This window comes from Brachyistius frenatus, unplaced genomic scaffold (genome assembly GCF_029030835.1).
Source record: "Brachyistius frenatus isolate BFR_SWC_R1_liver_20210118 unplaced genomic scaffold, ASM2903083v1 Contig_8, whole genome shotgun sequence".
In the NCBI taxonomy this organism is placed as follows: Eukaryota; Metazoa; Chordata; class Actinopteri; family Embiotocidae; genus Brachyistius; species Brachyistius frenatus.
The window spans coordinates 4,150,257-4,176,880 of record NW_027210607.1 but is presented as its reverse complement, the minus strand read 5'-3'; the positions used below and the strand labels follow the sequence as shown (position 1 = coordinate 4,176,880).

At 41.2% G+C, this 26,624-nt stretch overlaps 1 protein-coding gene and 1 long non-coding RNA gene across 2 annotated transcripts; both read right to left on the bottom strand.

Moving 5' to 3' along the window:
• Positions 1-1,032: 1,032 nt before the first annotated feature.
• LOC138616013 (heparan-alpha-glucosaminide N-acetyltransferase) lies at positions 1,033-22,742 on the bottom strand. Its single transcript, XM_069689964.1, has 18 exons — positions 22,661-22,742; positions 22,204-22,298; positions 21,330-21,451; positions 20,096-20,214; positions 18,385-18,454; positions 18,196-18,266; positions 16,160-16,235; positions 13,085-13,161; positions 12,213-12,243; positions 11,952-12,112; positions 9,600-9,712; positions 9,255-9,376; positions 8,510-8,633; positions 8,327-8,413; positions 7,399-7,476; positions 3,745-3,815; positions 2,522-2,634; positions 1,033-1,277 (listed from the first exon to the last, which is right to left on the bottom strand). Exons 1-18 carry the CDS (start codon positions 22,740-22,742, stop codon positions 1,096-1,098), a joined length of 1,794 nt encoding a protein of 597 aa, XP_069546065.1. The 3' UTR covers positions 1,033-1,095.
• A 2,562-nt stretch (positions 22,743-25,304) lies between these two features.
• On the bottom strand, positions 25,305-26,276 carry LOC138615902 (uncharacterized). Its single transcript, XR_011310564.1, has 3 exons — positions 26,067-26,276; positions 25,518-25,681; positions 25,305-25,370 (listed from the first exon to the last, which is right to left on the bottom strand). It is a non-coding gene; the product is annotated as an uncharacterized lncRNA (long non-coding RNA).
• Positions 26,277-26,624: the final 348 nt, after the last annotated feature.

Sequence of the window (26,624 nt, the reverse complement as noted above, 5' to 3'; positions counted from 1 at the left end):
TTTCCACTGCTGGCACAGTAGTTTGGAAAAGCAATTATGCTTGCTTTGTTCAAGAAGGCAGGATGCACCTACTGGGATTCAAACAGCAACTTTGTGCTCACAAAACAATTACCAAAAACCACTACACCATATTACGCACTGGTATGACGACTTGTGCGGAGTGCATAATAGGATTTCACTCAGGAAGAGGAGCATGAAGCCGCATCACTTCATTAACTAGATGGTCATTTCATGATGTACACGCCACCTGAGCTGATGCCGAGGGACTCTGATCTGAGTGTGTTCAATACTGTCATATATACACTGAATAAATATGTGTAAATCACTCAACTGGACGGTCAATCATGTGGAAAGATGATAATCTGAGACTGAACCCTGTTTTAGTAAGTAAGAAGCTCTGAGTGTTGAGTATGCAAAAATGTAAAACATATAAAGGGCTCGAACTCTTTGAGGAGGCTCGTCTGATGAATTGCATTTGTCTAATTTCCCTGATTTTCTAATACAATGAGTCCAAGAGGTGTCAGGTCCATTAATGATACTCCTTTGTGAGCTGTGCATCTTGACCCCTATTAAAGTACGGACAGCAGATGGCACACACACACACACACAAGGCGAAGAAGAGTGGCCATGGCAACAGACTCATAATGGCTGGCCTGATGTGTAGTGGAATCACTCGGCCTAATTTGTTAAGTACCACCTCAGTATATTTGATTTAATCAGTCTATTCTGTGCAAAAAAACAAGTGGCATCAAATAAATCCTCAGCTTCCCACACTGACAGCAGAGCAGACGTCTTCTCTACAAACTGGATTTCATGGATGAACACTTTCATGCTTTTTCCACTGATTTGCTGCAGATTGTTTTTCATAAAAAAACTTCCTTTGAGCTGCTTCATTTACCAGATGACTTAAATACTAGTTTACTTTATTAAAATGTATGAGGGCAGGTTGTATCTATGAAGAGTCACCTAAACTCATTAAGCCAAGAACAGGAGACCAGACGTTATAATAATCTGTATACCGTTCCCATGAAGAATGTTTGTTTTTAATAGAAAAATTAGATATCTGCAGAATAAAAGAGGAACAGATCATCCTGCTTATATTTTGAGGAAGAATTTCTTCCTGTAGAGCAGGTAGGCAACGAGCACCCACAGTATGGTTCCCCACAGGCTTTGGAAGAGCTGCTCCCAGTGACTGTCCAGGGAGTGCATTTCCCAGCTGAAAGGGAAGTAGAAACCCAGGAGAGAGTGGCCGACGTACACGAAAATGGAGTTCATCCCTGAGGAGACAGAAGACACAAACAAGTGATTACAGAACAGGATTTCTCAGTTTTAAAGGAACATTTTGGTATGTATTTTTTTTTAACTCAGGTCGTATTTTCTATGTGGATATTTGAAGAAAGTGAAGGATGACAAAATAATATACTTGGTCAAAGCTTTCCACATCAGGGAAAATGTTCAACCCAGTGTCACAAAAAAGAGTGTAATACACCAGTCAGTCCTGTAGAGGATACCGTGTCAGTGCCATGTTTTGCCTCGCGTAGGCGTGAAAAGTACAGTATCTAAGTTTAGGCACCCAAAACCTCAAAGTTAGGTCAAGGAAAAGATCATGGTTTGGATTAAGACAAGTAATCTTAGGTAAATAATGATACATATGTCATGTAATTTACTTAACGTGCACTGCATCCATAAATACGTCCTGTCCTGCGAAATCTAAGTTTTATCCAAAGGCAGCTGCACTTCTTTAGTTTATTGAAGACATTTCACTTCCTCAGTTCTGAAGAAATAAAGAAGTCTCGTTGCCTTTGGATAAAACTTAGATTGACCTGGATGACTGAGAACTGGATGACTGAGAACCTTCACAGACGTCCTGTGTTTGATCCAGCCAACCATCCCGACCTCCTCCCAGTGTACACTTTGAGTCTTTGTTCTTCATCATGACCTCCGTCACACGACCTTGTTCTTTCACCCCGGCCATACACGTGTGTTCTTTTCTCACCTATGTGAGGTGAAATGTGACACTGATGTGCTTTTCTCAAGTGGAGAAATGTTATATGAAACTCTTTTTCTCAAAGCTTAATAACTGGAAGAAAAGAGGTCAGTTAGACCAAATAGTAATTAAAACCCCTACAAAACAATCACACACACTCAGGACACTTTTGTTATATTATATACTATATATAGCAAAACCCTGCAATAGATACAGTGATTGTGTTAAATAGCTGTTAAATAATAAATTGTTCTGCTAAATACTGCTGCCATAGCATTCTTGTTTCCTGAATTTCTTTAACAGGTGGCAAGTGTAAAGATCATCTAAAAAAAAATTGCCTATAATAATGAGAATAAGACCCAGGTTTAAATATACATTTTTAAAACAGAAATATTAATTAGAGCCACTTTAAGACATGAAATACATTCTTTAAGGTTTGCAATCTTGTTCCAATGATGTATCTAAAGTTTTTCTTTTCACCAAAGCACATCCACTGTTATAACAATATACTCTAGGAGCATGAATAAACAGTACCTGGGTATAAGAACGGCTGCCCTCCCCACCAGCCCTTGATGTCGATGACAAAGTACATGCCTCCCAGCAGCAGGAAGGAGAAGCAGCCCATACACATCACAAAAGACAACGACCTGGACGAAAGAGACCATCAGTGACACTTTACAACAACAGCAACATTTTACTCTGTACATTACACACGGGCATCGCTGAAATGTTAGCAGTGTGGTGTGAACAAGGGTGTAAACACACTTAGTCCATCAATCCTCCGCTGCAGATAAATAACACTCAGGGGTCTCGAGCCAATCCAACAAACTGTGGGACAGTTCGCTAGATCGGTCGAAAGCATCAGCCGTGGATCTTTGGCACGTGCCCCATGGAGCTGAGCCAACCAGCCATGTCCCTGTCTCCTCCTAAGTGCAAGAATGTTTGATGAAATATCATCTAATGTAAAATGGCTGCCTACCAGAGCCTCCTGCAGTGGGCTCTCTGTTCTTTTTTTTAATCTCAGCTGAAGTGGAGACAAAAAGGACTCTTGGCTGGGAGTTAATTACTTCTAGACATCCAGGCAGGGACTTCTACTCAAGAGCTCAATAACCTGTGCATGATGAACTGCCTATAAAAGCCAGGCAGGTAATAGCGGGGGTTGAGCACGTGTGGCGTGAGCGGCGGCCCCTGTGGAGCATCACGAGGAATTTGCTTACACATCACAGATGAAATGCTGTTCTTCCTGCAGCAGCATTAAAGTGATTCGCATCATTATGAGGGGGAACGTGGGGGTGGAACAAATGCACAGGTCGTAAAGTAATCTGTGTCCGAGGCAGTAATCGTGCTGTGTTTCATGTAAAATCATTACAAGCATTTATCAAGGTGCTGCGCCCTGTTTTTCCAAAAAGGCACATGATAGTTTGGGAGCAGTTACCGGCACCGCGCTGTGGTTACTTCTTCCAGTGCTTGATCCCTTCCCATCACACAGAGCTGGTAAAACGTGTAGTGAGTGTTTCTGGGCTAGAGGATAAAGCATTCTTTATTTTGTTGGCCATAAGGAAGAGTGATCATGTTGGGGAGGATGTATAACCGCTCCACCTCACACTTCTGACAGCCCGGGTGATTATTTACAGTCGCGGCTGTCATTAGAGGTAAGTAAACGCGTGTTTTAGCAGCCGTGATTTGTGCCTGTTGGAAACCCATCCTTTCTTTTGTGAGGAAAACTGGCTGGATTTAGAGGGTCAGGAAGCACTTACCAAAGGTTTTTATTGACAGGTATAAATCCTCCATCTCGTGTGCACTTAGAAAGGATGGCTGCGGAGATTCCCTGAGGGTGGAAATGAAACAGATTTCAAATCAATGGGGGGGCGATAAAGCAATCTGTATCGGGCTGCTAAAACGTGAGGCATCGGAATCAGAAGAGTCCAGCAGATGAACCGATTATCTGGGAGTCAGATGAGAAAGGCCTGTCAAGCCACACAGACACACACAAAACAATGAATAAAACCAAAACAATGGCTAAAAGACACTAAAATGTGTGGATTTACTCCTACAAGGGCAGAGTCAAATCCCGTTGAGGCCCACCTGGATCCATGGTCTTATTTACTCACAACACAAAGGAACTCCATATAATCAACTACATGTCAGTAAGAGCTTTTATGGTCTCATCTTTTTACCTTTACGTGCTCTTTAGATACATAAAGAAACCTTTTGTGCTCCGGAGAGAAACCCGAGGCAGTGGATCAGAATCCAAACATGCTCGTTAGGTGGATATCCATCATGTGTATAGATGACAGAATCGATGGTGTGGAAATAGCCTAGCTGAGACTGGATTAAGTCTCCAGGCTATCCAGGCAGCAGGATGTGGGATGGGGCTGGTATGTGGGGCAATCGCTCAATTTCAATCTCTCACTTCTGGAGCCTGATCGTTGGACTTTAATTAACAGGGGCTGTTGTTTATTATGAGGAAGATGCATGGCTGCCCCTGGATATCAGTCTGCCACAGAAATACAGTGAACTGCGGGCTAAAATCTGGCTTTTCCGTTTACTGTAGCAACGCTTTCTGGTTCTTTGCAAAACCGCCCTGTGCCTGATACCAATCCTGTGGTTGGGTGCGTGTAGTAATGAGCTCACTCCTCCACTGAGGAGACCTGCTAATGTCAAGAGCACATGTCTGAAACAAGAGGCAGCTCAGCTCTGCTTCCTGCCTCCCCTTTGAGCCGAACTCGTATTAGAAAAGTCAATATGAAGAGCAGGCCGATCGCTAAAACTAATTTTGCTTTCTGTGTTGGTAAAAAAAAAAAAAAAAAAAAACACAACTAAAAATAGATTTAGCCACTGAGATTAAAGAAACCAAAGCAGATATCCAGGTGCAGAGCTCATGGTATGATTATGTGCTGCGTTAATTTTTTATTTGGGTCTGTATCTGTTGCTAAAATCGATGTCTGCTCTTTCTGTCGACCACTGCAACATGAGAAAATCTATTTTATTGTGATTCTTTATTTCAGTTAACCAGGATTTTAAGTCCCTGCATTGATCCATCACTAAACACTGTACAATCCTGAATATATATCATCTCCAACGTCATAATCTTGAGTAGCATTAACTGTCACACTATGAGGTACAGTGGAAACACATAAAAACCCTCATGTTTATTTATTTCATCATGTGTTACTTTATCACTCGGTGCCTCTGGGAGAAGCCAAATGGATCTAATTTATTTCACCTCCCTCCAGCCACTCACTGCACAATGATAGTCAATACGATTCAACACAAGGAGACGTAATGGAGGACATTTGTCATTTAAGAATTGAGGTTAATGACATTAAATTCTCACAACAGAATTTCCATTGATTCTCACGTGTATAAACAGGATTATTCCTGATTCACAAACACAAACCACCCATTCTTTGGACTGTTGGACTACATTATTATTGTCCCTGCTAAACATCAGTTAACATTGTTACCATGAGCATGCCGGTATTAGCATTTAGCTCAAAGCACTACTTGGCCTAAATCAAGTGGCAACTAACAGTGATGTTACCCATCGGATTGTAAGTTCAGATATTGTCCATCGCCATTGTTCGGACAGGTTTGGAGCCAGAAATGAACATATTTGGACGAGCTGTGGAGAGCAAGCGAGCGATCTGACTCGATCTGATTTGAATACTATAGTACTACTGTACAGACCGATAGCCGTAACCTGACCACAGGCCTGTCAATCAAACAGACAAGCCCCAAAAAATATACCACTTTTTGAGGTTTATTTAATAATTAATGAGGGATTATTCTCAGATGGACAACCGGAAAACTATTCAGAAGGAGCGACTTTAGCTAGAAACACAGAAATAACTTGTGGAAAAATTATATTAACTTTGTATTTCATGAGAGAAGTTAAAGGGGAGAATATGGAGCCAGAGGCTTTTTGGAGCCAACCCCGAGTGGCACTCAGTGGTATTGCAGGCAATTTTTCAGACCTGGAAGCTACGTCCATTTTTATATACAGTCTGTGGTCTAAATACAGGCTCAAACAGATGGTGTAGATGCTTTAGTTCCTTACATGTTGAGGTTTTTATGGATTTTCTTCTTCATATTTGTTTTTAAAAGTAGGGGCTCGGTGGATTAACATTCCTGTTGTTGTCTATATAAATATAAATCCCATTTAGATAATGTACCTGATATTGAGCTATAAAAATAAACTTTATTTGACTTGACAAACCAGACAACATGACATCTATAGTGCTGATAAGACAACGCTAGTGAGTTAAATTGTTTCCTTAACCGAAGAACCTTCAATGTGGACTCAACACATGGGTCAAAAAAAAATAAATCCACATGACAGTGTGAAGGCCGATATCCAAAGCTGCACTAAAAGGCACAGCAGGAACTCCTTGACTCTCTCCCTGACTCTGTGTGCCTTTTCTCCGCCTGAGTCGACCCTTCCTTTCGTCCTGGCACAGTTTGATTTCAAAGGCAGGGTGACGCAGCCAGCTCCTCCAGCTCCATCATCGCTCCAGGTCACAGCACCGCCGCTTCAGGATGTCTGCCTCCACAGCATGCAGGCAGCCTCCTACTAACCCCGTTCTTACAAAACAAGCCACATCTCTGCAGCATCTCACTGAACGTACATGAAAACAGCGGCCGAGGACGGCTCAGCGAAGCCTGGCCTTCCTGTCAGTTCTGTTAGAGCAGACTAGAGCAGCCTCCTCTCACAGGTTTAGAAATGCAAAACAAGCCATCTCCCGTAACACCTGGCTGCTCCCTGGGGGACACATTCCCCCTCTAAACCAAAAAGAGGCCAGCTTGGCTCTTTTTGTTTCTTTGAGACCACCCAGAATGAGCACAAATCTAGAAACAATATGACCTCAAAGCTATCCAAATAAATGAATGTCTTTATTCTGGATCTGAATGGACTTTAATCCATTTCTTTAACAGAACTGCCGTGTGTTAGATCTGCTTGTCGAGACTTTTGCGTGCAGGTGCCTGAATTGATCTTTCGATGCTGCAGTGGACTGTAAGTAATATGCATATCTCTTCTAATCTAAAACCACATGTGAGGCGCAGGCAGGCAGTGCGAGACAGTGTGTATCCCCCCGAGGCGCCGGATACTCATGTCTGCCCAGAAATGCAGCCACACATGGACGTTGTTTAATTGTACTGAGATCACACACATGTCCTCTGCTAAGTCCTGCTAATGAATGGCTTAAGGCAACTATGACTAATACCCCGACCGGCTGGAAAACACGCCGCAGAGTTTACCTGCAAAGCGAAGTGAAACACCGTAAAAGCGCTCAAGTCTGTGAGTCATAGAAGCAGGAGGACGATGCTTTCAGTGGATTGCTGTCTTGGTGTTAAATTATCAATTGACTTTTATACTTGTTTGTTTTAGCAGCTGTGTCGGTGTGACGTACCAGGACGACGGCCCACACCACGAATCGACAGAGGATGTGGACGTTCTTCTTTTTGTAGAAAAGGATTATTTTCCCCGCCTGTGAGAGAAAGAGGCACAACTCATTCACCCATACACTTAATGACAAATACCACATAAACAACAACAACAACCAGTGTGTCCATGCATTTGCCACTGGGAAACCAAAGAGGCCTGGGATGCGGCTGTCGATGCTGCGTCCCTGAAGTGGCAGTCACATTTCTCCTCTCCTGTCGAGCCAGATGTGGGGTGTAAGTCATCTGCGCCCTCTGATTAATTTGGTGATGATGAATGTGTTTCAGCTGAGAACATTAGCATGGGCAAACACAGAGGAGGGCGGCGGACACCTGGCGTGTCGTCTAAGACTCGCTGACTGACGGGCTCAGAGCTAACCGCCCACCGGGAATAGAGAAATGCGGCTGCTTTTTTATGGCAGCTTCCCACAGCCCAAATGGTTACAAGTGACACTGTCGCCATCAGAGGCTCAGGTCTAAAGACCAAAAGCTCTCTCCTCGCTTTCTGACAACATTTTGTCACTTAAGGGGCACAACTGTGTACTTATAGTGAGGCAGGAAAGTGGCTTTCACATAACTTTTACAAAGCACAGAGTTAGCTGTAGGTTCTCTGCCTAATTTATGATATTTATCAACATATTAGCATAAAGAACACCACTGATCATCCAGGTAAATTAGCTCTGGTATGGCATTTAAAAATTTCAAGATTAATCACAAACATTAAGGTTAAATGTATTACTTATATGTCTGATTCTTTTCTCTATCTAAACTGTAAGTTGATCTTGATTTCATTGCACTACCTTGTACATGACATTTATTCCCACTGAAAATTGCGAAGTCTGTGACTCATAATTTAAAAACACTCTTGTAGCACAAGAAATAAATGAACCATCTTACCTGCATCCCAAGAAATCCCATGACAATGGAGTTAATTGTGCCCAGAAGCCCCTCTGGGTCAAAGGGCTGCGTGGTGTGATACAACTCCTGGAAAAATAAAAATATAAGGAACCTGCAGATTTCATAGTCATTGAAAATAATAATACAGATTGTTGAAATTGAGAGTGTGAAAAAAATACTTACTTTGCATGTGGGGTATCTGTACATGTTATCACCAAACATCCATCTGTCAATGTGTCCTGCTGCACCTCCAGTACAATTTGGGTAAAGACCGTTATCTCCGATTCCACCGGCTCCTAAATACCCTCTGATAACAAACAACATCACTATTATAAGTATCATTATCAGAATAAGAATACAAATATTTGAAAAATGTAGATTTATAAAGGTATTACAAAAGAGACAGACATAATATAGTTAAAGCAAGCTCAGTCTTAAAGTCAATGACCACCTCATGTATTTAAAGTCTGTATGGCCGTAATTTACCACACATCCTCACGTTCCAGTACGAAATACAAATCAATCAGATGTCGTAGAAAACACAAGAGCTCTGGGAAAAAGTGCTTCAATTTGAAGCCACAATATTCTAAACCTTATGCCAAGCAGGGTCACAGAGACGGGGAAAAAACACACAAAAAGCAGAAGACTCAGAGCGAGGAAGATGGATCCTCTGCCTGCGCTCCTCTTATTGCACATGACAGACTGAGATTGGCTAATTATGCCCTCTGAAGCATCCACCACAGGCCCATAAATCACGGCGGTTCATAACACCTGCAACACAAGGTGCACACTAACACCTCTGCTGCAGCTCCAACTGGAGATTATCTGAGCAGGGAGCGGTGGAGGGGAATTATACTTTTGAAACACATGTGTACATTGGATTAATGTGCAGGCTGCACTCAGCGGTGGGAGACTAGTTTGGACTTACGTGGGGCAGTTGGGTACAGGCATGAGGAGAGTGATGCACAGCCACAAAGTCTCCAGCAGGATGATGATTAGCCACTGTGGCCAATACAGGACAACATCCTGGGCGGGTTTCCACCAGGGATCCTGCAGCATGCGCATGTTGTGTCACCAAAAATATTTCAAAAATAAAGAGCTGCTTATGTGCTTGACATTGTTAACATTAAACTTTACTTTGAGGTATATCTGCCGCTTATTCCGGCAAAAAGAAAAACTAAACATGAGGTGCACACGTGAAATTAGCCCTTCATAATGTTTTGTCATGCTCTTGTGTGTAACAGCTGACAAAAGTGACCCTGACAGGACTCACCGCTCTCAGAGGGATTTCTTTCTGGCCCCAGAAAGTCTGCAGCAGAGACAGAACAAAGTAGGTGAAACCCAGACGCTGCAGGACTCCAGGGATCCTCAGCCAGGACCAGGACACTAGAACACAGTCAGCACATTAACACTAATGTCGAGAACATGAACTTACATTTTAAACAAGACACAGCTTTAATTTACTGACATTAAGCTTTTTCTGCTGATTTCAACAATCAGGAATCTTCTCAATCATCCCTCTGCCACTTCTACCATTGATGGACAGCACGAGGCCCACGGCATCAGTGTCAGCCTTCAGGATAGGGACATGTCAAGAATGTGGGAAGCTAATCAAAGATTCCCAGTTATCTCCCAGGCTCGACAAATTGGGAAGGATAGGATTGGCTGCAGGTTGAGAGATTGATGGTAATCTACACATTAGTTAATTGAAAACCTCTTTGCCGCACAAAGTGCCGTAAAAACAATATGATCCCAATCATTGATCCGAACAAATCAAATAAGAGGCAGAAAGCTCTCCTCTCAGGAAAAGAGGGAGCTCGTACTAATAACTCTTTAGTTAAATCCGCAGGTTACACCCCCACAAAGATAATTTACTGCCTCTGTCCCCACACAAAATTGTCACTTAACTACTGTTTTAAAGTGAACTCCAGCAAACTGCAACACTTTTTGTTTCACTGTTTGATCAATTTATGCCCTTTTTGTGTGTGTGTGAGTGAAAACGAAACCCTTATTGATGTTCAATATCATTTTAGAGAAAGCTCTGCTGTCTACGTCCAGTCTCTGAGCACTTTCAGAGCTGGGCTGAATACAATGATATTATATGTTGGATGTCAGCCGGATTAAAAGAGCTGCCGGAAAGTTGAGCAAACAAATCAGCTGCAAACTTTTCAAAATAAGGGTTTCTTTTATTCAAACCTCCTCTGGTTTGAATGAGACTTTTTGACCTGATTTTTGTCTGATTTATTTTTTCTCGTGACCCTCATCATTAGGAAAGTAACACTGTCAGAGATTAAACTTTGAAAACATACTGTGACCTTTTGTATTTAATATTTTGTACATCAAAAATGTCTTTTAAGAAAATAAAAGCCTGCATTTACTGTGTGTTTATCTAACTGATAACCACCAAAGTAGTCTTTGACTTTTATTTGGACATCCAATCGTAGCAGGATTTATTCAAAATGACTCACAGTTGATGTCAAAGGCTAACACCTTCTTGTGCCTCATCTGACATTGAAAGGGTTTAACATATTGAGCTGATGTGACTCCACTCTCTTATTAGATCAAACCCTGGGACTGAACTGCCAAGGACGTCCTTGGAGACGGAGGGCAGAGCTGCAGTTTATGGTAAAAATCACCAGCTCCAGCAGCATACAGCAGCTGCATGGAGCTGAAGGCTGTAACACTATCCGTTTGTAATTGTCCATTACCACAGCCGTTGTTTTTGCTCAATCTGCCTCTGTTAAATGTCCCCTGGTGCTAGATGTTGAGACTGCACACCCAACAACAATATTTCTGTTAACCTAGTTACTCAGACATCCACGCAGGAAAAGTCCATTAGCACCACCGGTAGCTAATGTGTGAAGGGCGCCCAGTGCGTCCCAGGTGGATGGTGAAATAGGGATTTTCAGCATTATTGTCCTCCTTTAAACTCGACCAAGCCCTGGAGCTTCGGCTTTTATCGCAAATCCGGAGATCAACCTCTTTAACATGTTTATCACACAGCAAAAAACAAACATGTTTAGTTTACTAGAAGGAAAAGAAGCAATCTCTCATTAAACTACCCTTACAGAAAAAAACACGAGCTTCCCATGTTTACCGCATGTTGCAACATATGATAACACGCGGAAAATATGTGGAAAAATATTCTCATGGGAATCAACATGGGCTTCACACATTATGTCATTAAAGTTGACTTTTCCTATTTTCAAAATATATGATACCGTGGGACCACCCACACAATCACATGTGACATTTATGTATTTTTCTGTAAGGGTAGAATCATCACGTTTAGTATTTTCACTTGAAAATTATTAATTAACTAGTTGATGGAGTGAAAACTAAAAAACCTAGTAAAACAAACTGTGTTAAAACTGTTTGATGTTTCCTAACATGACAGCAAATGCAGCTTAATTTTGCACATCAACAGGTGCAAGAAAGTCCTCCATCTGTTCTCCACTGTTAATGTGCTGTACCAGATCTAAAAAAAAGAGGCCACTATACCGGAGATGCTAATGTCTGTGTTTTGAGAATTCCCCACTAAAGAGCAAACAGAAATGACAGAACGAACACATTCACATATACAACATTGTTGTTGCACTGAACAGCCATGTTGTGTTGTACATACGTCTTCCGTCTCGTGGAGAGTAGTTGATAAAACAGAAGCCGAGCATCAGCAGGACGGCCGTTCTCCAGGTGATTTTTCGCAGCAGCTGCAGGCGGCTCACTCCTCTCCTCTGCATGGACGCGAAAGCCAAAACCACAGAGGTCCCGATTACAAACACAAACCTGGAAGACAGAACAGCATTATGGTATTAAAACACACACACATATATATGTGTAAATATGTACAAGAACATGCATATTAGTGTATGTTCATACAGCCTACCATGGCATGACAAGATCTCCCACAGTTAGACCTGCAACAGATTCAGAAGCATTGATAAATATCAATCGATCCACAGATACTTGAATTTGTTGCCATTAAACAGAGTTCACAGTTCTTGCCCTCTTCTATTCCTGGCAATCCACAAAGACACCGAGGTGAATTAAGAACAATGTTATGTCCTTAAAGTGCCGCTTCTGCCATTAACTTTCCATCCTGGAAAGGTGTGATTAATAAATATCTACACTCCTGTGACAGCAGCGGCCCGGCAGCCAAGAGAAGATTAATCAATCCACCTCTGAAATCAATACACCCGTGTACATGTGACAAAGAGGCTATTACAAAGTTTAAAATTGAGAGCAATGACATGCATTTCATAAAAAATTGCAGTGACATATTTGTATTTTGGATGTTAGTGAGCCGGGGAAAAAGGCACCCAGCAAATGTCTGCTGCAACCATAGGTGCCTTGCTCAAAGGAGCCTCAATACTGACCAACAGGGGAGTCTCACTCATTCCATGGCCCCTCCCATCTTCTCCCAGCTGTCATTTAAACACTCATCCGTCCTCCTCCTCTTCTCCTCCCTGGTTGTTAATAACAATAAACATCTATGGATCGTGCCTTTCATTTGGCTCGTATGACGAACGGCAGCCTCTGTGTGAGTGTGTGAGTGTGATCTTGACACTGCATTTATCACAATTAGTGACAACAGGTCAAAAAATTATAGACGTGAAGAGCACAACGTTGTCGTTGAATAACAGCCGTGAGTTCATGCAGTCATCACATATCAAACTGTGTGCAAGATGCAGGTTCGACTGTACAAGCTACTTTTATTTTGGTTCTATTTAGTAAATTCATGCATATTTTGTACTTAACCATTCCACGGTGCATGTTCGAAGAACCAGTAGCCTCCGCCACCGTAGTTCACGAACACCATCACTGTCAGGGCAAACCTGCAAAGACATTACAATGAGTCTACACTGCTCAATCCTTGGGTACAAGTGAAGCATAAATAAAGAAAACATGTAAAACTGGACAACTGCCAATAGAAATACATTATAAATACATGAAGTGCATAATACAACAATAATTTATGATCCTTTTCTGCCACTTCAACCGTAATATGTTGATTATGATTGAATATTAACTTCTGAATTAAAGTTGAGGAGCCTGGAGGAGGGTCTTTCTTTTCTGTCAGACTCCAAATGCAAGGTAATGCAATCTAAGCATTATGTATCACTCAGGAAATGAACGCTTGTCCTCTGGATCTCCTTAAGCAGTAGTGCTGACTAAAGACTTTATGTCTAATATATGATACACTTTATACTTTAGCACCGGCCAAGGCTGCTGGAACACGTCACGTGATGGAGTACTTCACTGAATCAGACGCTGGAGGGAAAAAAGGTGTTTGCGTTGAATGTCAGGAAAAATGGGCGGGGGGGGGGGGGGGGGCATTACACAACACAAACTTGCAGGGAAGGGAAGTGGTGGAGATACAGCGGAGGTTTTTCAGTTTCGATCCTTTCACCATCCAGGATACATGAATTTATATTTTTAATGTTTTATTTCATTAAAAAAAAGGTTAAAAAAAAAATCATAAAGTTTTTTTTTTAAAAGCCATAACAACATTAGAAGAATGTCTAAAAGGAGACTGTCTGATAAGGTGCACTGTATCTACCTCTGCCTCCTCTTGTTTTTCTGCCCAGATTCAATTAAGAGGCACAGCAGAGCCATTACTGCTCTTTCAGCCCCAACCTGCTGATACAAGATTTTAATCGGTCACTATCATCTCAAAAGGGCTATTAAAGTGGAGTAAACCCTGCTGCATGTGTTCATATACTCTTTCACACACACACACACACACACATGCACGCACGCACACACACGCACACACACGCACACACACACACACGCAGGCCTATCATTTGAATTTTGACGAACATATCCATTAGTTCCCATAGTAACAAAGACAAAGGTTAAATCTCTAGCCAGATGAGCCCCGGTGAAAATCACTGCAATATCACGGCTTATTGGCCATCTTTTTAATTAAAGCACCCCACTGTGTGTGGGAACCATTACTTTACAAATGCCACACACACACACACACACACACACACACACACACACACACACACACACACACACACACACACACACACACACACACACACACACACACACACACACGTGACATTAAAGGCTGCTAATTATGACCAAGGGAAACTGTAAGTGCCTTAATTCACATGATGTACACTGAGAACTTTTGTGTTGTATCAAACTGAAGCGCTGCACACTCTTTGCTTGGTTCCTAATCAAGTTTAAATTGTTAATATCTCTATGAATGTCTCTGCTTAACATTTGTCACTTCAGTAATGGATTTAATTCATGTCTGGGAATCAGATTTATAGCTAACAGATGACTGAGAGATGCGTCTCTCTGGCAGCTGGTTATGACTCACTGATAGACACTTACGGACGTCTTTGATTTGAATCATTGTACATGCATTACCAATTAGAGTACCAGCTTAGTACTTTTACCCCCCTTTTGCAAATGGATAGTTACACTCTATCACTGCACAGTATTGAGTTACCCACCCTGCTGGCCATATCAAGTACATGGACATCCAATCTAGCCATAATAAATTACAGCTCGAGTTGAAACGCCAAGGTTTTGTGGCCAAACATCAGAGTGGGTCTGAAACCGAACCAGATGAAAAACTTGGATATTAGTCAAAATAAGGTTGAGACTGAGGCAACCACCTGCCGATAAACGCAGCTCTCACTGCTTGGTTTTGCTGTAATAGTTGTTCCGTCTGTTGTATGGCACTGCTAACTACTGACGGTGCGATTTTCAACTGTGAGGAAACTGGCGAAAGGCTTTTAGCACTGCGACACAAGATTAAAACCAAATCCTTTTATAAAAATTAACGTGCAGTCGTACTGCACAGTTCTCTGTATATCATGTCAGTGGTGGCTGAGCAATGATCAGGAAAACCTTTCAGCTCTGAAGAAAAGCCTTTTGCCTTCAGAAATGTCTCAGTATTTATGGCAGATGACTGATGTGTCTGTTCTCTGCAGAAAGTTGTTACTTATCGAGGGTGTATGGATCATAAGTCACAGGGCCGAGGAGGCACACGCAGCGTTACTCGAGTGCTGAGTCACAGTTTGATGAAGTGTGTTGCCAGGTATGAGAATTTCCAGTATTACAGATCAGGACATCAATATGTGACGGGTATCTGTCGCCCTGGAGTGACATTTCAGCTAACAAGATTGAGCAAGACTGCGGCAGGAAGTGTAAATGAAGGGAAATTAAATTGAAATGTATCCTTTCCTTGAACCTCTGCGGATTCAGGTGAAAGTGTACTCAACCGCTGCTGCTCCCAAATGAAATAAAAGCATTTAGTATTTTGAATTCAGCACATATGCCCAGTTGTTTGAAGCCACAGATGGATAAGATGCCAATCGTCTGCTGGATGTTACCTGTGTGCTGCTGGATTTCCTCTCACTCTCTCCGGCTTGGCAGGAGATCTATGGCCGTGTGGATGTGTGCTGATATGTTGACGGTATTATTACATCAATTATTTGGCAAGGGGGAGGTCAAAGCCACACCAGCATCCTGTTTCCAGAGAGGCGTGCTTTGTGTCTACCCCCAGGCCGCAATTAAGGCGAGCAGGGAGCCCAGATTCAATCACATGCATCACTCCTGTCCAACAGAAACACACTGTTCCAGACCCGAGACGCTCTCATATCAGAAATCATGCCCAAAGCTAGACCGCCACATCACAAAAGCTTGGGGGAGCATGTGGCCAGACTGTGACCCCTGTAATTCTTCATTACGCCGGGTCTGTAGATCTTCATCATGCCTCAGACTGCTCCAAAAACAATTAGCATGTGAACGAGCAGCGTGTGGTGATAGGCCGATAAACAGGAGGGTTGTTGATGGAGTACGTACCCTCTGAAAGTGTCCAGGGAGAGCAGACGCACTGGTTTAGCTTTACTGGTATTCTGTGCAGTTTCACCAGCATGAGCTCCGTTCTGCAGGAAAAACAGCAGGGAGACATAATAATGTCCGCGCTTCAACTAGACACCAGTGTGGGTCATATAAGGTTGCATTTTGACAAGAAGCAATATTTGTTAACTCACTGTGTGCATAATGCTGCTGAATCTATGTTTTTTTCAACTTGCCTCTGCTGTTTCTCCTCATTGTTACACAGTTAGAAGAAACAAAACAAACACAACATTTAAAGTCTAACACCTCATGAAAGTGGATAAGGCAAATGTATTAGCACCTCTAACAGTCATGGAGAAACTAAGCAACAACCCATTATGATGTAACCCACTGTTTTGTTAACTGTCATTTTGAAGTTGAGAGTGTGGCATATTGGCCTTCGCCATTTTGTTTTTTTGGAGCCAGAAGTGACCATATTTGGACAAGAGGGTGGAGCTAAGGAGGAGTGAGAAGAGGACCCTACGCCCACCCACCTATATCAGAAACCTGACTGCACCCTAGAAATGTCAATAATTCCAATATTCCCTCTACTTCAGTGGCTAAATGCTTCACTCTGTTCACCATCTGCTTTTGTCTGTCTGTTTTTGTTGTTGTCGGGCAGTTCATTTGAAGCGGGTTGATTTTTACTCAAAACCACTACCTGCTATTTGACTGGACTCGACATTGGTCAGAGCAGAAATACTGAACCAAAACAGTAAACCAAAACAAGCAGCTGAAAGACACTAAACTGCTCTGTAAAGCCGATTGGGAGACTGTGGACTGAAAATTCGTCATTGTAAGTGAGCCATTTCATATCAAATGATTATTTGTGATTATTTGATCCAGTTTTAGTATTAATATCTTGAGAAGTGCTGCTTTAAATTGTTTTTGTCACTTACAGGAGCATTGTTGCCTCATAATTTAACTTCCACAATCAAAGTGTTGATTACACGACCTCTTTTAATAGCTCTGCTAATTGGCATTCAATTTAAAATGACCCTCTCCTGCAGTGATTATTTATGATTACATTATAATTAAATATTTTCTCTTGAAGTGACAAAAACAAACTTGTGTCAATCTTATTTGAAGATTTTACATAACTACGATAACAACTCCAAACTGCCGCTTGGGTCAAAACTAAAATTCACGCTGAAACTCTTTCTTTCCTGCTTTTTTTCCATCCCTCTGTGAAGGCAGCATTCTGATGACTGTGGCCTGTTGCCCTCTCTGTTGGATTAGCTTCACTCGCTGGCCTCTGTGCAGCAGTTTAAAGAGCCAGAGCAGGAAGACACCAGCACTAATACGTTATGATGGATCTGCGTGCCATCCAGACAGCATATGGAAGCCAGAGACATCTCGCTTAGAAGAATGAGAGGAGCTATTCATGCTCACCAAAAATACACCGCAGCTCTTTGCCATGAAGCAAGATGATTGGACGGAGACGGCGCTCTATCGCTTCCGCGTAGGTCTGCAGTGCAACTGGCTCTGCTAACATTTGCATCAATCATTCCATTAGTGTCTCCCAATCGGCTTGATGACTGGAGTCTCAGAGCAATTTTGGTGTGCATCTCAGGCTGCGTAGTTGGCCAATGAAAATAATTCAATATAACTGCTGGATCAAACAATGTTTGGTTAAAAAAAAAACAGCCTAAAGTCTATCTTTTTAGGCAGGAAAAAAAGCAATAGGGGGCAACTATTTAGCATTTTTGCTCTTCTGAATACTTTAATTATAAAAACAAAAACAAAAAGTAACAAGAATTTTCAGGATTAAAAAGTCTAAACAAAAATATATACATACAAAATCTGACAAATCTGCAGATTATTCTTCTTATTCTCTACATTTTGAGTTTAATGCTAAATTTATTGATCATTTCATGGAAATCCTTTGATTGGTTTATGATTGATCTTCAATTTTAATCAATCAAATTATACATCTGTGCCATCTAAATGCATTTGTGCAGATAATCATCTAATGCATTTCATTAAAAGCAGCATTTTACTTACATTATCCACCGAGTACTGTGGGCCCTGGCAGCAAATGATCTTAATATATTTTGATGTGCGACGCCTCCTGTAAAAGGAACAAAGTTTGAGCTGCCTGGTTCTGATTTTATATACAGTCAATGGTTCTGATGGAAGAGTCATCAGTGCTGAAGGGTTTTTTCTGGTGGAGAATGTGAAAAACATACCTGTAGATGTAGGGCACCACCACGAATAAGAGGGCGATCATGGCCAGTTGGAGAGCTGCAGCCAAAAGAGCTAGAAAAATAAGACAAGGACATGTTTGCAAATGTAAATTGCGAAATCAATCTGTGCCCCTCTTCTCTCTGAATCTGGAGGAGCTTTGTACTGTACATCTCTATCAGATATAGCTGGGGATAAGAAGGGCTGATTGCCAGTCCAAATAGTCTGCGCTCCTCGTCTCTGGGCTCCCCTGAGGCTCTCTGTCAGTCAAAAAGATTCAAGTGACAAACTGGAACCTAATGGAAAACTCTTGTTGGATCCATCAAGGAGCAATCACTGCGGGTAATCTAACCCTACAGGCATCAGAAAAGGAAAATGTACGGCCACGCTGGAACGAGAAAAACAAAGACGGAGAGGGAATGAGCCTCACTGCCGGAGGGCACAAAAGATATGAGACGGGTCAAGATGAGGTTTACAGCACAGGAGGCCACGAACACTGTGGCCTGGATGGATTTTATTTGCTAAAAGCAAGGATTAAGGTGAAACTTATCACAGTATAGTATAGACAGAAATGTTAGGAGAAATACTGGTACAACTTACTCAGGAGTCCTGTTGCGTCAAAGCATAGGAAATAAAAGGGGACAGTACATGCTGTGTTTGTCTTTAATGGAAAAACAAACTAAAAGAAGCCATTTTAATCCACACTGGGACATCCACTCGGAACAAAGACTGGTCACTTAATCACCTCGGAAAAAAGTCATTTCATCTCTGGCGTCCACTCGTAAAAACCCCATAAAGCTCTCAGCAGCACATGAAGAGAAACAACAGCGCCGCTCGCTCAGTCTGTCAGGATGAAACTAAATTAAGTTCAGTTCACTGATATATTTGGTAATATTGACCAAACACTTGATCGCAGTCGATACTGTGGATGTCTTTATGAGAATTAAAGGGCTCTGCAGGTGACTTGTGGTCTGTGGTGCAATGCAGAATACAGTACTAACATGATTAAAGGGCGCATCTGATAGCAGAAACAGGAACATGTGCTTGAGGAGTGCACAACATGAAATCATGAAGCCCTGCGGCCGATCAATCCAAGACACTGAAGTAAACTTTGAAATTCCTTGCAGGGCAACTCTTACCTGCGCGTGAGCTGCTGACCAGACCATTACTTAAGTTGATCGAGTCCTATGGGGGGTTTGTATAATCACCGGTCTGTGGAGCTAATGGAAGCTCATCATACTGTGAGAGGTGCAGTCACACTGACCATCATAGATAATGGCTACTTGGCCTTAAAAGTCTGATCTACAACATAATCTGCAATATTGTTAAGTAGAGTGTACATTATGGAGAGAGAAGCTTTCAAAATCCCATTACGCCCTAATCCTTCCACACTCCCTAATGTATTACCCACAATCCTCCACGCGCACGGCCGGGCCTTCAAAACAAGCAGAAAAGCTTTTCTTTTTATCCCTTTTCAAGACAGCGTGTCTTATCTGATCAATACACATCATGTCCCCGGAGACAGATGAGAATTACTGTTCTGCGCGTGTGGACATGAGGAGTGATTCTCCTCTTTGCTGACTCAATTAAGTAGAGATCAAAGGTTCCTCTACTGCCACTGTGTCTCAAGTCCAGTCTCAGTCAGTTGTTCAGATCTATGTCGTCATCGTCATCATCATCATCATCATACATTCTTCATCGATGCTGTGTACGTACGCAGGTAGATGTTGTTTGGACTTTTATCCAATGTATGCATGCAGCTGGGATCCTTTGTGGCCTCTGATATCTGGATCCAAACAGAGTAATGACCTCCTTCCTCATAAGTCTGACTCCACCTGCATCCAAAACAGTGACACATGCAGACAATTAAAAACACATTAAACTACAGGTGATTTTATCTTTTAAATGAAGTTTCCTTCTTCTTCTTTTGTTTAATGGCTGGTGGCATCTTGGGTTTAAGGTGCATTACCGCCACCAATATGCTGGAAAAATGTAATTCTGTTCATTTACCCAGTATTTTTTTAAAACTCAAACACAGCTAGATATTGCCTATCCGCAATGCTAAACAAATTCTTTAGATTTAGTTTCTTCATTAGTATTGTTCTGTACTTTTGGCAATGACAAATAACACATTCAACTGTTTCTACTAATCATTATACTTCCTCATTAACTTGTTGCTGTTTTCTTCATGACCTGACAGTAAAAATAAAGGAGTCTGTATCTTCTCCTACAGCTCAGGAGCACCACCTAGTGGCCGCAGACTTACAGTGCACGCCTCTGTCCTCACCAGCTCCAGTTTCAGGAACCAAAAACATGCATTACACGCTCATATTGATCCACTGTTGGGATGACATACTAGCTATCACTTGGAGTGTTTTTTCAAAGGAGAAAAGAAAATCAATAGCAGCACAGGCTGGTTAGAGACCTCAGCATTGATCTAAGAAGACCAGACCTCTGAGAAAGCAAACATTTTAAAAAGCAACAAAGGCTTGTCATGTTGCAACGAAACCCTGCTGCCATGTTTACAGGTGACAACCAAATGGAAAGCTCTGCCCCAGTGTCTTGGTAGATCTGACAAATATGATAACTGTCTCCTCTTGTTAACGTGCTCGCCGATGTTTCCGCAGGACACGTGGCTCTCAAGGTTTAATGAGCCCTTTTCATCAATATTGGAATGTCAGGTCTTATTAACCCCAAAAAGGCTCCTGATCGATACCTGGCGAGGTGCTTTAAGGCAGGGCATCACTCAGGTCCAGAAAGCAGGTCAGGATTACTTCTCCTGCCCTGTAAATAATCTCACAGATTGCTGATGCAATCATCAGATGACACCACACTATATGTCCTGAGACAAGAGCGACGCACTCGAAGTAAACAGGAAACAAATCAGCATTTTACCTTTTGAAGGTGATTTGAACATATTTGATGTTATGTTTGATATTAAACTTGTTACCTGCAAAGACTTTCATTTCTGGTTTGTGATTCCACTTGTACAGTCAGAGTGAACTTAGTACTGATGATTGCAGATGCATTTTGGTTTCTGGGTTTCACGGTGGCCAAATGCTGGTAGACACACTGTGAAGTAAAAACAGATGAAACATGGACTTAGTTATAAACATCCCTCTTTATGTGGGGATAAAAAAAACTGGCAGGAAAATCTGAATCTTATAGACCAATCTGATGACGCCACTATGACTGAAAGTATAACGGTTCAAGGACTGACTTGCTCCTGTAGTTATGCTAAAAGTCTTGTGTGGAAAATAAGGATTTACATTTTTTTTTTTTTTTTTTTTTTTTTTAATGAACATAGAAAATAATATATACAAAATAATACAGTTGCAGTTGCACAGGGAAGAACAAAACATTTCTTGAAGACAATTAGATAGGAAAGTGAAAAAATATACATTTATTTTGGAATATTTGATTTATTTTACGATGTTCCTATTTTTTTCTTGTGCAATAGATATTCAAATTTTCAAGTCTATAAAAATTCTTCAAAGCTCATGACTTGATAAGGGATAAGTAGAAAAGTTTAAAAAAAAATCTCAGGCCAAAGGATGGAAATGAAAAATAACTTTCAACTTTCTTACTCTGCAATATTGTAATAATCTTTCCAGAGACAGATCCATGAACTAGAAACCTGACAGTGAATGACAGTGTGTATCTGCGCTGTATTTGAGGCTGTATTTGCTGTGGTCTGGTTGCATCACTATGGACTTCCCCAGACTGACCAATTCACATACATGTGTGTTTTTGTGGAACTTAATTAATTTTGCTGCTGATGCCATCATCTTAATAAACCTGGACACACAATGGATATTATTTACCTCATAGCAGTAGTCTGAGGTGTAGTAAACCTGCACTTCTTCTCTCAGCTGGTTGTGAAATTCCAGCAAAGCTTGATCCATTTTCAGAGTGGACGCTGTACCGATTAAAATAGTGATTTACAGCTGAGACACAAATCTTCTTGTACATCATAAACATCTGATAACTGGAGGGCATATCAGATCACTACCATCATCACAATCATTTCACTGACTAAACATTATTGACTCAGTAAATACTCATACTGACATGTCTGTTCGATGTAACTGAATCTTTATTGAGACAAAACACTGATTATCACAAGAAGCTAAATAGAGAACTTTTTCTTTTTTTTTTGTGACAGGAATTAGAGATTCGCGTCACCTCAAAGACATTTCAGGGACATTTTTGTCTCTATATTTATTTAAAACTGGACACCAGACTGATCATCGTCCATCACAGTTGAATTATAAAGCTTACCTGTTCCGATGTGTCCTCCATAGCTGCTGCTAACAAGGATCAACAAAGTCAGACTTGCGTGCTTCAGTCTCCTGGACTCCATGTTGATGATTGAATACAAACTCTTCTTATTGCTCATCTTTATCACCGTCCCACCAGTATAAAACCCGGTCAAAGGGCAGCATGTACACGTGGTGCGTGGTTTCTTTTGACCGGTTGACGATGTATACCGCATGTTTGGGATCTCATGTGGGGGCAAATATATTCATTAAAGATCCTGTAAAGTAGAAATGAAAATGAGTTTTAAGTTCATCACACCACAAAAGAATGGGTTGTTAACTACAAATTTGAATGAAAAAAAAAAAAAAACACCGACAAGTATGTTAAATTAGGGTTTGAAATCGTGAGAAAATCAGCAGTCTCCTCTGCTGAGACTGAACCAGAAAACCAACGTCATTCTTATTAGTCTGCAACAGAATGGTAATTATTTTCTCTAATTTATTTAAGTTAGTAATAACAGTACTGACTAGCATAAAGTAGATAAATCAAGCTGGGATATCAATGAACAGACTGTATATATAGTTTTAATTGTCTGCACTGTCAGAGATCCAGTTTGCAGTCATCTTCCACTCTTCAATATATATCATTGTTATCCAACCCGGTTTTGTAGATTTATAAATAAGTGAACCCTGTACTCTTTTTACTTGTTTTTATTACCATGTTTATAGGTGAAAGAACCTGTTATTATAATTATTATTTAGACTACGATCAAATTGAACACGTTGTATTGTTAGTTTCATTCAACTCCACCTACCTGCAGCCTTCTGAGTGTTTTATGTGTTAATTGCTGAATTTCTCTTTGCATCGTACCAGCTGAGTACCAGAATGCTGTAAACCAGCTATATACCTTTACTGACTAGTTGTTCATGATAAATAATAGATACATTAAATAGTTAACAGTATCTTTATTCACACCGTTAATTGAACTGTACACGTGGACCGGTGGGGAATGCAGGACGACGGCCACAGAGGAAGAGAATATCTGCTGCAAAGAGATTCATGTTGTATGTAAAAAAAAAACCCACAAATATATCTTCCACAATGATCATTTACAGCCAGTAGGGTACGAGATCCCTCCACTGAAACAATTTATGACATAACGGGTTGTGAATAGATGTGCACAGCTTCCAGAAGTCCCACGATGCATCACTCTCCATCCAGGACCAGAACCAGTCTGCCTGAACCGGACTCCCTGCAGGATGCTCTGAACACCAGGCACAACACGGGCAGCTCCAGAGGAAGGAAAAGGTTGCATAAGTTTGTTGATAAAGACTTCTTTTTTTTTAATTGATTTTGAACGTGTAGAAATAACATTGTTAAAAACCATTGATTACATCACCACGCATAAATTAATCTGTTTAAAAAATAAAGTATTAGAGGACTCATTACATTATGGATTAATGTACCCAAAACAAATATCATTTGCTTTTGATATATAGGCAAACAAGAGTAATGATATTTAACTAATAACACCGGAGTGCACGTAGGTTTTTAGTCAACAGGTAGAACAAACATAGATGAAGTTTGAGAGTTTAAACATGTCTTCCTGTCACTCTTGCTTTTATTAAAAGAGCAATGGACTCTTTCTCTACCGTTTGAACAGTGCTTTTACAGATACTCCACAAAAATAAGTTCTTCCAGTTTTATCCCTCATCTTCCTGAGCCATAAGGTGGGCATTCATCTGCCTGGACCTTTAGGGTGAGAAAAGAACAGCATGGCGATCCAAGACAAGGAACTGTTGGTGTGTCCAGTAATCTCAGAGCAGAGACATGCAGCTCCAGGTTCAGGATACCTGCAGAAACAAGAGCACAACTACACCAGTGAGGAGAACTGCAAAGAGTCACTGGGACCTCCTGACAACAAGGAATTACAATAATCTAGCCGATGCAGAGGAGCAACTGAACATGTGACACACTGAGAAGCAGAGGGAGAGAGAGAAGCCACAGTTAACTGATGAAGTAACAGATCTGAAAAACAGCATGTTAAATCAAGTCTAAATAATACTTGTTTTTTGTTTTTTTTATATCAATGTATTCAACAAAAATATCTGATAATGATATCTACTGATGTAAGACTCCTCCCCTTCCCAAAGCAAACCTGGATAAATCTGAAATGATGACATGTTTCTGTTATTTTGTCATTACAGGCGTGCTCCCTACCGACCTACTGAGGTTTATGTCGTGGTGCTGGGATAACTGGGAAAGCACCATCAGGTTGTCTTTCCCTCTTGTGTTGTGCTCTGCATTCACCAAGAGTCCCCTGATGAAGATGGAGGATACTGGATTTAAACCACGCATGTAAATTCATAATACATGTCAACCTCCAAAACACTGTCTCTCCAGCTGTACAGACTTTACTATGTTAAATGCCTTGAAAAACCGTGTTGTGATTTGGCAGAATATAAATTAAATGGAATTCAAATTAAATTGAATATCGCAATGTTCTGGAAATGTGTTATTTACTCAGCTATTCATCCCTTGGAGTAATTACTTTTTTTTTTCTTCTTGAGCCACATAATATGATGTTGTTATGAATTGATTCTGGTGGTCTCCAGTGCAGGTCCGTCTCAGAAGGGCCGTCTCAGGAGGGCCGTCTCAGGAGGGCCGTCTCAGGAGGGCCGTCTCAGGAGGGCCGTCTCAGGAACAAAGAGGCAGGTTAGCTGCAGTGAAACTGGTGGTGTAACCAGGTGGGACGGAAAAAGAAAACAAGATAGGAACAAGGAATAGAGAGGTTAGGCCGTCATGTCATAATGTATATATATTTTATAAATACAAGTGTGAGGAAGTATTACAGTTGTAGGATGAGATGGTGACTTACTTTCTGTCAGCGAGCAGCTGATTGGAAGTGGGATTGTGGGGTTAGATGTGTGCTGCTTCACCAGGTGTTGGAGTTGTTCCCACCTGGACGCAGTGGGAGTGGAAGAAGCTGGGATGTGGTGTTGCCCACGGCAACACTCCTTGTGGCTACTGTAGTTTGAGAACCTGGAAAATATTTAAGCATAGTAACAAGAGCTCTTTATGTGCAGTCTTCATACGGGACGACTGTATGTAAACACAACACACATGTTCACATTATTGCTGTACTTTGACCATTAACATTGTAAGATTTCATTGTTCCATAAGTGTACGAAGCACAATTATTTTTCTTCGTCACTCGCCACTTTGCCAGTCACAACAAGAATTGTTGTTTTGATCATTTTTTGTAATCAATATAATAAAATAATCTGACATTGGGCCAGATGACCTTAATTTTTTTTCAACAACCTTCAGCAGTGTTTTCTTTCAACAACTTTATTGTACCTACAATGTTTTATCTATCATCAGAGATATTTATAAAGACAAACTAAGAAAGTTACATATCTCATACCTGCATTCTTCCTGCTGCTCAGTGACAGTCATGTGGCTGCAGTCTTTTTCTCCACACGGTGCACCTGACATCCAACATCCAACCTGTCAGGTGACCTCATGTATGATGTCAGTGGTTCTGTCTCTGCAGACTGCTTTATGAAAACAGAATAGAAAAAGAGAGCGTATCTGTCCAATGAGTGAAACATACAGATGCATATAAATCCAGCTTGTCCCCCTGATCTGTAACGCAGGAGTCAAACTGGACACCACAGACAGAAGACAGTGAGTCTCCAACTACTTCTAACCACCTGCATTACAATAGTGTCAATAATAAGAGCGGAGGAGTTGATTTAGTTCTGTAACGACTGCAACATGCACAGCGCTGCAGTATATCACATGTTAATTCATTATGTCACATGTCAATTCATTTTATCACGTCAATTCATTACATCACATGTCAATTCATTGTCACATGTCAATTCATTATGTCACATGTCAATTCATTATGTCACATGTCAATTCATTGTCACATGTCAATTCATTATGTCACATGTCAATTCATTATCATGTCAATTCA